At 37.2% G+C, this 13,175-nt stretch overlaps 1 protein-coding gene across 4 annotated transcripts in view; it reads left to right on the top strand.

The window, feature by feature from the left end:
- TDRD7 (tudor domain containing 7) overlaps positions 1-13,175 on the top strand; it is a 74,366-nt gene that overhangs the window by 12,561 nt on the left and 48,630 nt on the right. Inside the window, exons 2-4 of one of the 4 annotated variants that reach the window (XM_032860655.1) lie at positions 1,800-2,012; positions 4,323-4,464; positions 5,435-5,648. In XM_032860655.1, coding sequence (XP_032716546.1) covers positions 1,806-2,012; positions 4,323-4,464; positions 5,435-5,648 — 563 coding nt within the window. In that variant the 5' untranslated portion in view covers positions 1,800-1,805. Of the gene's footprint in view, positions 1-1,799; positions 2,021-4,322; positions 4,465-5,434; positions 5,649-13,175 lie in introns of those variants that run through there. The other 3 variants (XM_032860656.1, XM_032860657.1, XM_032860658.1) reach the window with 3 other exon arrangements.

Genomic DNA, 13,175 nt, shown 5'->3' on the forward strand with positions numbered 1-13,175 from the left:
AGTATTTAGGTTATTTGACATGTAAACCTTGCTGTCACTTGAGTATCATATTTGTCATTAATAGCACTCACAAGTAAGCTGCTATCTTATCTCCTTTTCAAAATGGACAAATGAGGGAATTGCTAGCATTGTATGCTATTCCTCCTTTTTGTTATCTAAATCAGAGAAAGAATAAGACTGTCAAGAATTCTGTACTGTCTAATATAGTATCCACTAGACACATTTAATTCCAGTTAAATTAAAAATCCATTTCCTCAGCCGTGCTGGCCACACTTCAAGTGCTCAGTCACCATATGTATTGGACAGCACAGATACAAAATATTTCCATCAGCACAGAAAGTTCTGTTGGGTAGCACTGTTGAAGGAAGAATTTTTTAACAAGTTGTCCGTGGCTTACCTTGCTAAGTCCACTTTTCTTGGCTTCCTGAATGTCATTCTGTCGTTGTATCACCATTCCATTTACTATTAGTCCAAAGAGAATCTGAGTGGTTAATCTTGAAAAATGCCAATTAATGACCAATGAAAATCCTTAGCCAGGGTCCCCACAGATTTCCTAGGTACCAAAATTATTTTTTTCTCCTGCTTGACTTCTTTGCTAGGTATGACACTTTCTAATTCTTTCCTCTTTTTGTTTATATGACATCAGCTCTGCCTTTTCTACTTATAGCTCTCTGGTTACTTTTTCTCAGCCTTTTATAGGTTCTTCTTTTGTTGCCCATGCTTTAATGACAGCCTTTCGTAGAGGTCCATCCTTAACCTTAATTTTTACTCCCTGGATACCAAATACCACATATATTTTGAAGGCCAACAACTCTAAACCCACTTCAGATCTCTAACCTGAATTCCTAGTGAATATATTTGTGTGGCTGACCTACAAGGACCCCAGTCTCCATATGTCCCAAAGGAATTCATTCTCTTCCTTTCTTACAAACCTGTTCTACCTCATCCAGTGTGGGTCATTACTACCCACCATGTTTCTAAGCTAGAAACTTGGGAACTTCCCTCATTGTCCTAACCAGTTAATCAATTTCTGTTGCTTCTACCTCCTTATTATCTCTCAAATTGATTTTTTGTTTATTCGCAGGGCCCTGTTTTCAAGTCCTCCACATTTCCAAGTATCTTTACAGCTCATTAGTTTTTCTCCTTTGCATTTATCTTCTCCGCTACTGAGTAGTTACCTTTTCTAAAGTGCAGAATTTAACATTTTATTCCCCTTTTTAAAATATCCCCAAGTTTCCACATTATGTTTGCCTGAAATGCACGTGTTAACATAATATAGGAGTCTCATCTGGGTCTGCCTCTTTCTACCTCTCCTACCCCCATCTTTCAGTCCTCAGCTTATAATTTTAGAGTCTTTGTTCAATCATGTCCAGCCACGTAACTGCCTGGAATTCCTCAGAATCAACCATGTACTTCTCTCTGACCTCTGTGCCTTTTGAACTTCCTATTCCCTTTAGAGGCTGATACCTCTCCCCATCCTGACCCCACACATCCTTTTCCTCCTTGCCTGGCTAATTCCTTCATGTCCTTCAGAATTCCATTCAGGCCTCTCCTTATCTGGGAAAAATTCCCAGATGTCTTCCCTCTACCGACTAGTTTTTTTGCTCTTCTGACTTCCCTGTGTTCTCATAATATTCTGTGCTTTTCTCCACCATAGTGGTTATTTCTCTACCATAATAGCACAGAAAGTAGTCAGTAATAGTTGGTGGGATAATCTAACACGTGTACACTCTGAAAATCTATTTGAATCCACAGACTAATGAATCCTATTATAGTAACCTTCTATTGTGTTCTTATAGGTGAAGATGCTGGAAGCAGATCTGGTTTCAAAAATGCTACGAGCTGTCCTACAGTCTCATAAGAACGGAATAGCATTACCCCGGCTCCAAGGAGAGTACAGATCCTTGACTGGAGACTGGATCCCTTTTAAGCAGTTAGGTTACCCTACACTAGAAGCCTATCTGAGAAGTGTGCCAGCAGTTGTGAGGATAGAGACTAGTAGATCTGGAGAGGTAAGAAGGTAATTGTGCATGTCACAAGAGTCAAACCAATCTTGATTACCTACCTGGCACTTCTGATCTCCTAACTAGGCTAGAAGTCAAAGTGGAAAAGTACTACCTAAGTGGTTTGAGGTTGGTAGTGTTAGAACAGCATCCAAAGCACAGCCTAGACTTCTTAGGTCTTTTACTTGATCCCTCAAATTCTTTTCATTGTAAAAGTAGACCTTAATCATGTTAAATCAAACATTTTAAAGTTAAAGTTTACCCAGTCTTCAGCATTCAAGCAAAACAAGTCTACTGGAGACCTAACTTCCAGGTCTCATACTGCATGCATTACAAACTTGATACAAACTTGATTTAGCCCAGGTGGTAATGACCTCCTGGTTACCAAAGCTAATAGATACTTTTAAATTATCATGGTTTGACCTCCTTCCTATCTGTTCCTATTATCTGCACCCTAGTTCAATCTCTAGCAGAGCATTCAGCACTTTGATTATTACAGGGCTAGTCCCACCATTCTCCTTGTCTTGAATCCCTTTGTTCTCTAGGCTGTTCTGTCCTTCACACCATTACGATCATATGATTTAGTTTTTTTAGTTTCTCCAGAAGAACATTTTATGTATAACATAATAATTTGGAGTAGTAATGAAATGTTTTATTGCACATACCCTGTGACTCAGCAGTTTCACCTCTTGGTATCTGCCCAATACACAGTGTGAAAGATATAGACAACCATTGTCCAAAAGACAAAAATCACCCACCTCCCCAAACAGCACATTCTTCTGGGTACACTTCTGCATGTGTAGATAGATACAACAAAACTGGGCTATTTCTCCCCCAAACTTGTAATAGTTGTTCTGTTTGGTGGCATAGGGAAGGCAGTGGAGGAGGGAAAAGGTGACCAGGATTGAGAGAGTGATCAAAGGGAAGGCTCACCTGACCTGTAGTAATTTTTATAAGGAGCATGTATAAATTAGTTAACTATTATATTAATAATAAAACTTGTTTCAACATCCCTGATTCTGCCAGACAGTGCTAAGCCCTCCCCTCTGTCTACTTGGCACTTTGTAATACACCCAAGATAGCACTTGACACAATGTTTTTTATTTAGTCTCTTTGTGTCTTTTTCCTTTGTAAGTTTCTTGAGTATGAATGATTGTTTTTTTCACCTCTAATAGTTGGTGCTTAGTAAATATATGTTTGAATGTGTGTGTGAATGATTAAATGTCTGCATGAGTTAATAAGTTAATAATGCCTCATATGGCTACTATGCTATAATTCACTGAACCCTGCTCTCCTATTATGAACATTTTTAATGGTTCCAAGTTTTGTTTATTAAAATAACCCCTATTGCGCATATTTGGGTATGTACATTTTTCTTCAGTCATTTCTTGTAATATATTTTCAGTAATAGAAATACTGCACCAAAGAATAGGAGTATATCTTGGCTTATATAAAGCCTCATTGCTTTCCTGTTCCTGCTCTCAACTTAGAATCAGAGGCTTTTTAACACTAGGTGGGGCTTTAGAGACCTACATATTTGGGGAAAAAAAAAAAAAAAAAAAAAAATCTCCTGTATGTCACACCAGTTTTTTCAAAAGTTAAAAGCTGAGCTGTCGTGTTTTAAGCAGGTGCCACAGGGACCAGGGCCTCTGCTTGGCCTGCCTTGCCCTCACCACCCCTCTGCCATTGTGAGGCCCTGGAGCTGCCATCGAGCAGTTTGAAAACCCCAGATCTAAGCCCACTCCCGCTTTACAGCTGAGAATACTAAAATGTGGGAGGGAAACTGATTTATCCCAAGTCACCTGGTTAATCCACTTCAGTGACAAGATTAGGGTTGGGTGGTCTTTGAGAGGTAATACAAGTAGCAGTTATGAGTCCATATTTTGGATTCAGAGAGATAGCCTAGCTGTGTGACAGGAAGTTTGCTTAACTTTCCTGAGCCTCCCTTACCCATATATAAATGGGAATAAAATATATCTCAAGGATTATATGAGATACTGTGTGTGACACAGGTTTCTTCTGGTTCATTTGTTAATCTCATAGTACCTAGCACATTGTAGATGCTTAATGAGTAGCTATTTAAAGAAGAAGTACAATTTTCAATTTGAGGAGGGATTATTCAATATGCTGGACTATTCTTGGTTTCTCTTGTAGAATATGTAATTTTGCTCTCACTGTATCAAGGAGAGATACTTAAACATTTGCATATAGTCTGATTTGGGATGTGTAAACTCACAATGATCCACTTTCAAAAATGAGCCTCTAGGCACCAGTGAATCTGAGAAATATTTCTCCTTTCCCCTTGCTGCTCATGAACAGATTACCTGCTATGCCATGGCCTGCACAGAAACTGCGAGAATTGCTCAGCTTGTGGCCCGTCAGAGGAGTTCTAAAAGGAAAACTGGGCGGCAAGTTAACTGTCAGATGAGAGTAAAGAAAACCATGCCATTTTTTCTAGAAGGTACGTTCTTTTCATATGCTGAAATTTTAAGCCTGTCTATGAATACATTATCATAGGGAATTACAGAAGCATTGCTTGTATTCATGATAAACACCTATATTTGTTAACATTCACATGTCAAGGGGGAAATCCTGAAGCTGATATTTCCATTTGAAATTGACTTCCATCACCAGATGATGAGCATGACCTACTAAGTTACCACACAGCGTGAACTAACTCAAGAGTAGATTTTAATTAAGCTTTATTATGGCAAAGTATCACTTTATTCTTTTAAGTTACTTGGGGGAAAGCCTAATCTAGAATGCTGGATAAACCAAGAACCTAGGATTCAGTGACTTATTTAGCAAATCATGTCTTTATACTTTTATACTAAAATCCTCTATTTTCAGGAAAAAATCGTGAGTTATATAATACACAAAGGTGTTGTAGGAAACTCAGCCAGTGTTTACTGGACACTTATCTCAAAGAGCTTATAATCATTCTAAAACTAAATTCTCAAGATGTAGCTCAAAGATAATATAAAAGAGTAGATGCTTAAATGACACAGTGAGCATTTTCAACGAGGGAGCACTTGTGGTGAGAATGGCAGTGGAGGACTTCATGGTGAAGGGGGACTTGACCCAGACCTTGGGCGATGGGAAGAATTTAAATCGATGAAGAAGAGACAGGGAGACTGAGTATGCTGCATTTGTAGCAGCATAAAGTGGCTGTCATTGAAGGGTTGATTGGTGAGTAGAGGGATGGTAACTGACTAGTTTAGCAGATGAAGCCACATTTTAAAGAATCTCATCAGCTAAATACCAATCTGTTCTTCCCCTACTGACAAACCCTGTAGTGACAACTTCCTTGTGTTCTTACACACTGTTCTAAGAATAGAGACCCACAGAAAACATCTGGACGGGGGAGTGGGATAGTGAAACTAGGTTCTGGGAAAGCTAATTGATTTTATTATGTATGCCTAACTTCATAGGGAAACCAAAAGCAACCCTCAGACAACCAGGAATTTCTTCAGATTTTTCTATCAGCAAAAAACCTAATCCAACACTGTTAAGAGACAAAGGAAACTCTCTTGGAATTAAGTCTGATGCTGAAATGCCACCTTACACATTACACACAACTATCGGAAGCGATGTATTCAAAGACGTTCCAGTGCAGAGGCATGTGACCATACCTACAAACAACAGGTATCTGGGGCTTTATTTGGCTAAAAGGAGAAGTTTGGAGAACACAGGATAATTATGTTAAAAATGTATGTTTAGGTCAAAAAGGAAATACTTTCTGGTTTATCTAATGTAAGTTCACATGTAGGAGGGAAGTGTATCATTACTACAAAGCCACTTTTCCTGCTATCTAAATGTCATTGTCTGAATATCTTCATTTTATATTTTCTCTGCATTTTTGGTAATCTCTCCTTATAAAATTCATGTTGAAAGCTCTCACAGGAAAAAACAGAAAAGCTCTCACAAGTTATTCTAAGATGCTATTTCAGCATAACTTACATTTTTTTCTGAAAATATTTCTTATAATTACTTTTGTAAATTTTTAATAAAATCATATTGGTTTACACATTCCATTGTGCCCTAATAGTCATATTTATATATATATATATATAGTATATATATATATATATACTATATATATATATATATACAGTGTGTGTGTGTGTGTGTGTGTGTATATATATATATATATATATATATATATTATAATTATACAGTAGCATCATACATCCGTGCATCAGAATATTGGACAGAATAAGGACAAGCTTAAAGTCTTAGTTTGGGTGCTACCATTTATTAGCCAGGTGAATAAGTGAAATTACTTCATCTTTTGGGCTGTGGTTTCCTCATTCATTTAATGAAAATGTTAAACTAGGTGATCTCAAAGTTCCTTTCTGGCTCTAAGTCTTATGGCTTTATAAGGTAATTCAGGTCAGCAAACCATGACCTATGGGCCAAATCTGGCCCACTGCCTGTTTTTTTGTAAATAAAGTTTTAGTGAAACAAAGCCTTATCCCTTTGTTTATATATTGTCTGTGGTTGCTTTTGCACAACCACAGAGCTGAGTAGTTGTGCAGAGATAGTATAGCCTGCAAAATCTGAAATGTATACTAGTGGACCCTTTACAGAAAAAGTTTACCAACTCCTCACATAGATGAATCAGTATCACATTCTTTTATTCTTTTTGTGTCTTTATAAAATAAATTTTGTTGTATCATATCCTTTTAAATCAGTGTTCAAAAATCCCAGCACTGTCCTCCATATTAAAATATTTAGAAGGAATTTGTTATTTTTAATAAGTTAGGTAAAATTTTTCATAATGGTATATGTTTAATGCTAGTTATGGCTAGTTATTATAATTTTGATAAGGTCTGGGAAATACATCATTTAAACTTGGATCTTGACCCAAAGCACTAGTTGGGTCTAATATGTGACTGAGGTACCATTGCTCCTCTAGTTGTGTGCCTAAATTTCAAGATCCATTTTGAATTGAATCTATAAAATGACAGCAAAACTTAGACATTCTGGACTGTGGGCCCAGGGGAGCATTCTCTATCCCATGGTCTGGTGTCTCCTACCTGCCTCTTAGTGGCAATGGGCAACCTAGATAAATGCCTTCCATTCCTCCAGGTAGCACCAGCAGTGATTGAATGGAGGCTGTGCCAGCACTAAGCAGCCCAAAGAGCCGGCCCAAGATGGTGCTTTCTGACCTACAGCCTAGTGTGTTCTCACCCTTCCACCTGGCAGCATTAGGCCCAGGGAAGTGCATTCTGCTTCTATGGTCAGCACCTGCAGAGATCAAGAAGGAGCCCCAATGGCAACAAATAAATGTACCAGACCAGAATAACACCATAAGGGCAATGAAAAACGACTTATCATTGGAACTGCAGCCTATAAAAGTGGGCCAGGAGCTATGTGCTAAACCTAAGCAGGGTAACTACCTGCTAACATGTGACTTTCAAATAGAATTCAGTCACCTAACATATGTCCCATTGTCTAGGAAAGAATAAAAAAATCATTTGTTATATTAAGAACCAGGATAATGACAACTTGAATGAGAAAAGACAACTGACAGATGCCAACACCAAGATGAATCAGATGTTGAAATCATCTGACAAAAATTCAGCCATCAGAAAGGATGGATACCCACCATTTACATCGACATGGATGGAACTGGAGGGAATTATGCTAAGTGAAATAAGTCAAGCAAAGAAAGACAATTATACAGTTTCACTCATATGTGGAACATAAGAAATAGCATAGAGGACATTAGGAAAAGGAAGGGAAAACTGAAGGGTGGGAAATCAGAGGAGGAGATGAACCATGAGAGACTATGAACTCTGGGAAAATATCTGAAGGTATCAGAGGGGAGAGGAGTGGGGGAATGGGTTAGTCTGGTGATAGGTATTAAGGAGGGCACGTGTTGTAATGAGCCCTGGGTGTTATATGCAAAAAATGAATCATGGAACACTACATCAAAAACTGTATGTACTTGGGGCACCTGGGTGGCTCAGTGGGTTAAAGCCTCTGCCTTCAGCTCAGGTCATGATCCCAGGGTCCTGGGATCAAGCCTTGCATCAGGCTCTCTGCTCAGCAAGGGGTCTGCTTCCTCCTCTCTCTCTCTGCCTGCCTCTCTGCCTACTTGTGATCTCTGTCTGTCAAGTAAATAAAATCTTAAAAAAGAACCATATGTACTGATATACTGTATGATGACTAACATAACATGATAAAAAACATGTATATATATATAATTATCTGTCAAAAATTTTAAAGTAGCTCTCCTAAAAACGCTTCAATGAACAATTGCAAATAATTTGAAAAAAGTGGAAAAATTGGAAATTCACCAAAGAAATAGAACATATAAAAAAGAACCAAAATAGGAAGCTATAGTACTAAAAAATGGAATACCAGAATACAGAATTCACTGGGTAAGCTCAATAACAGAATGAGTATGACAGAGGAGAGAATCAGTGAACTTGAAGATAGAGCAATAGAAATGACCCACTAAGAACAGCAGAGTAAATAGACTTCCTTCAAAAACAAAGTAAAACAAACAAATTAGAAAAAAAAAAAAAAAGAACCACTTAGCAAAGCCTGAGGGCCTTATGGAAATAAAACACCCAGAAGACCCTTAGGGACCTATGGGGAGAATAAGAAAAGGTCTAACATTTGTATTATCTCAGGAGAGACTCAGAAGAGGAGGAAAAAGTGGGGCTGAAAGAGTATTTGACAGAATAATGGCTCAAAACCTCTCAAATTTGGCTAAGGACGTAAACCTACAGATTGAAAAGTTCAGAGAGTCCTAAACACGATGAATCCATAGGAACTCACATGAAGACACATCGTAATTAAACTTCTAAAAACTAAAGACAAAGAAAAAATCTTGAAAAACAGCCAGAGAGAAATGACACTTCATCTATAGGGGAATACCAGGTCTTTTAAAAGGTTTATTTATTTATTTAAGAGAAATATTACATAGTTAAAGCTATTATTAACTTAATATTTGAGGGCTCACCAAATCTTTTGTGAAGCTGATAAAAGATCTAAATGATCTTCCCAGAAAAATAAATGAAAATAATAAAAATTTTAAAAAACATATACATACATCTTTGTATATTAATTCAAGAGATTCTTGGGTCCCAGAAGCCCTTTCTTAAAATCTCTGGTTAAGAACTCATGCCTGCCAGTTAACAAACTGGAAGGTTCTAGAAAGATAACGTGACAGGTATTTTCTAATACTGTAGGTATCAAGCTAAGTTTATTATGTGTCACCAGTAAAACAGAAAGAGGAATCGGGAATAAGGATATATGATTGATTTGTGATTTCTCTGATTTATATGAGGGAAGGAAATATTAATCTCTAAAATAATGTAATTCATGACCATTGTATTTTTATTAAGGTGATAAGATTACTAAACTAGGTATTTAATATATTTATCCATAAAACATAGATAAATACACAGCTGAAGGTTGAGGTTCCCATTAGGCCCATTAGAAAGAGAGAAGAAATTGCTTTGTGTATAAAAATCATGGACTTTGGATAGGAATAAATGGCTGTATGGCATTAGCCAACAGACACCATGATCAAAAAGGCATCCTTCAAATATTAAGCTAAATAAATATAAATTTAGTGTTCGTTTCTGAGTCTTTGTATGTTTAAAGTAGTTGTATATTTAGTACATCCTAAATATTTGTAGGAAGCATGGTCTAAAGGACATTTATTGCTTTGTTCTGATTGTAAAAGTATTACATATATGGTATAGAAAATTTGCCAAGTATAAGGAACTAAAAGAAATTTAAAAATTGCCTCTAATCCAAACATAAATGTAACCATTTAAAAATATCTATCTTTTGGAGGCACTTGGGTAATTCAGTTGATTAAGCATCTGACTCTTGATTTTGGCTCAGGTCATGATCTCAGGGTCCTGGGATGGAGCCCTGTGTAGGGATCCACACTCAGTGGGGAGTCTGCTTGAGGATTCTCTCTTGCCTTTTCCCTCTGCCCCTCCCTCCACACACACTCTCTCTTTCTCTCTCTCTCAAATACGTAAATCTTTAAAGAATATATCTATCTATTTTAGGTGCACCTGGTTGGTTAAGCTCCTAACTCTTGGTTTTGGCTCAGGTTGTGATCTTGTAGTCATGAGATTGGGCCCCGCATCAGGCTCTGTGCTCATTTGGAGTCAGCTTGAGATTCTCTTTGACTCTCTCTCTGCTGCTCCCTCTGCTCACTCTCTCTCCCAAATGATACGTAAATATTAAATACATATATATACACATATATATGTATATATGCATACACATAAATATTAAATATATTTATTTATTTAATATATACATTTATTTAATATATATATTTAATATTTATGTGTATGTAAGTTTTTAAAAATATAAGTGGAGGGGTGCCTGGGTGGCTCAGTGGGTTAAGCCTCTGCCTTTGGCTCAGGTCATTATCTCAGGGTCCTGTGATCGAGTCCCACATCAGGCTCTCTGCTCAGCAGGAGCCTGCTTCCCTCTCTCTCTCTGCCTGCCTCTCTGCCTACATGTGATCTCTCTCACTATCAAATAAATAAATAAATCAAATCTTTAAAAAATACAAGTGGAATCAAACTATGTATTACTATTTTATAAACTGTTTTAAAGGTAGTATATTTTTAACCCACATGATTAAGAATACTTCTACATTATCAATTTTTTTAAGTTTGTTTGTTTTAAGTAATCTCTCCACCCAGTGTGGGGCTCTAACTCATAACCCGGAGATCAAGAGTCACATACTCTTCTGACTGAGCCAGCCAGGCGCCCTTACATTATCATTTTTCATGTTATCAGGGAAGTCCATTGCCCAACCACCTATTGTTGAATATAAATGATTTCCATTATTGTAACCAATTCTATGATGACATTTCTGTAGAACAGAACTTGCATATATTCATAACTAGCTCCTTAGAATAAATTGGTAAAATTGGGTAAAAGAGTATACATACTAAGGCTATTACTATTTTGTGCTCCATGCAGTTTATACCAATTATGGTCTAGAAGTATACAATGTGATTGTTTCTTTATACCCCTGCCAACACTAGGCATCACTTTTTTAGTTGATACTCTAAAAGGTGAAAAAAAATGTATCTGTGTTTTAATGTCAATTTCTTTGACTTGGATTCTTAAGGAGGCTATAATTTTCTCAAATGTTTACTCAACCATTTTTAGATCTTTTATGAATTACATGTCTTTGCCCTTTGCACAACTCTTCTGTTTTTTTTTCTTTTCTCGTTTGTAAAAATAATTTATAAATTAAGGATGTTGACCTTTTGTAATATGTTGGCAATGTTTCCTCAGTTTATTTAATTTTGGTATTTCCATTATACAAAAACTTTAAAATTTTGTATAGTTACATCTATTAATCTGTTCCCTTGTGGCTCTGTCTTTAGGTGTTATGCTTAGAAAAGCATTTTTACCCCACTATTATGTAACAGGTCTTCTGTGTTCTTTTAGAATGTTATGTTTTCATTAAGTCCTTAATCCCGAATTTATGTGATTTTGTATAGCATGAGATTTCGCAGTGTTATTAGCCAGATGTCCTAATACCAATCATTAAATAATCTTTTCTTTCCATGCTGGTTTCAAATATTGTCTTTACCAATAATAAATTGTTATAAATATATGACTCAGTTTCTGGGCTTTCCATTCAGAATCATTAATTACTTGTTTATTCTTTTGCTGTGCCAAATTATTCGGATTATTGTAACTCTGTAATGTGTTAATAACCTTTACTCTCTACTTCTTCCTCTCTCTACTCCTATTAGGGGTTCTTGCTTCTATCCTGTGCTTTCATTATACCTATTGCCACTATCATAGCACTTAGTAGATTTTGCTTTTATAAATAGATTTTGTCAGTGCATTATTATCTATTTTCATGTAAGAGATTATATAGATTTAGCAGCTTATAATGCATATTATCTCCTAGTTTCTGTGGGTCAGGTATCTGACACTGCTTAGCTGGGTCCTCTGCCTCAGTCTCTTACGAGGCTGCATCAAAGGTACTGGCTGTGGCCAGGATGAATTAAGCAAGGATCTGCCTCTGGGCTGATGCACATTGTTGTTGGCATAATCATTTCCTTTTGGGTTTTCCTCAGTGCCCAAGTTCCCTGCTGTTGGCCAAAGACCATCTTCAATTTCTTTCCACATAGGCCTCCCCAATAGGTCCATTTGTGCTAGCAGGGGGAAAATTAGAATCTTTTGTGACATAATCATTTGTAATCCCCTCAACCTTGACATATTCTGTTGGTTAGAAGCAAGTGACTCAAGGCGAGCACTTGGGTGGTGCTCCAAGCACAGCTTATATAAGGCTGTAGATACCAAGGCAAGAATCACTGGGGGCCATGTCATAGCGCCTTACCACGGTTTTTTCAACTATATGTATAGTCCATGAGATAGGGGTGTGTTTCTCTTCCTAATCACAGATTGTTACTGTCTCCCCATGCTTGCACATAGTAGGTCCTTAAGTAAGTGTTTGTAGGATAAGAATGTGTCTCTAATGAATGGCATATGTTTAGATTTGATGGAGGATTTTTGGGGGGCCAGTCTAAATATTTGTCCTTTTTATTTTTATTTTTATTTTTTTTAAGAGAGAAAAAGTGGGGTGGCGGGGAGAGGGAAAGCGAGAATCCCAAGCAGGCTCCATGCCCAGTGCAGAGCCCAACCTCAGGGCTCAGTCTCATGACCCTGAGATCATGACCTGAGCCAAAGTCAAGAGTCAGACACCCACCTGACTGAGTCACTTAGTCGCCCCACTATTTGTCTTTTAAGAAACAAAATAATAAATGTTTTATACTTACTGTTATAGAATTGATTGGATCTCTTTAATCTTATTATGTTTGTTTTTCATGTGTCCCTGCAGTTTCCCTTGAAAGCTTTCTTTTGCTATGTCAACTGTTTTTTTTTTTTCCCATCCATCACATCTACCCATTCTTGATCCATATCTGTCCTTGCCATAGTCTCTCTCTGCCCTGCTCTTGCTCACAGCCCTCTGCCTGCTACTAGAACCCTCAAAGCAGACTCAGAGCAGGGGAGGGTTCCAGTTTACATTTTTATGGCTCTGGTGCAAGCGAAAAGAGTGCTGTCTCCCTACCATTTCTGCATAAATAGGAGTTTTGACATCTTCTGTTATGACCCAGATGTGTTAATACATAAATATGAAGCTCTTATCATTGC

This window comes from Lontra canadensis, unplaced genomic scaffold (genome assembly GCF_010015895.1).
Source record: "Lontra canadensis isolate GAN:19392208 unplaced genomic scaffold, GSC_riverotter_1.0 scaffold19, whole genome shotgun sequence".
Classification (NCBI taxonomy): domain Eukaryota; kingdom Metazoa; phylum Chordata; class Mammalia; order Carnivora; family Mustelidae; genus Lontra; species Lontra canadensis.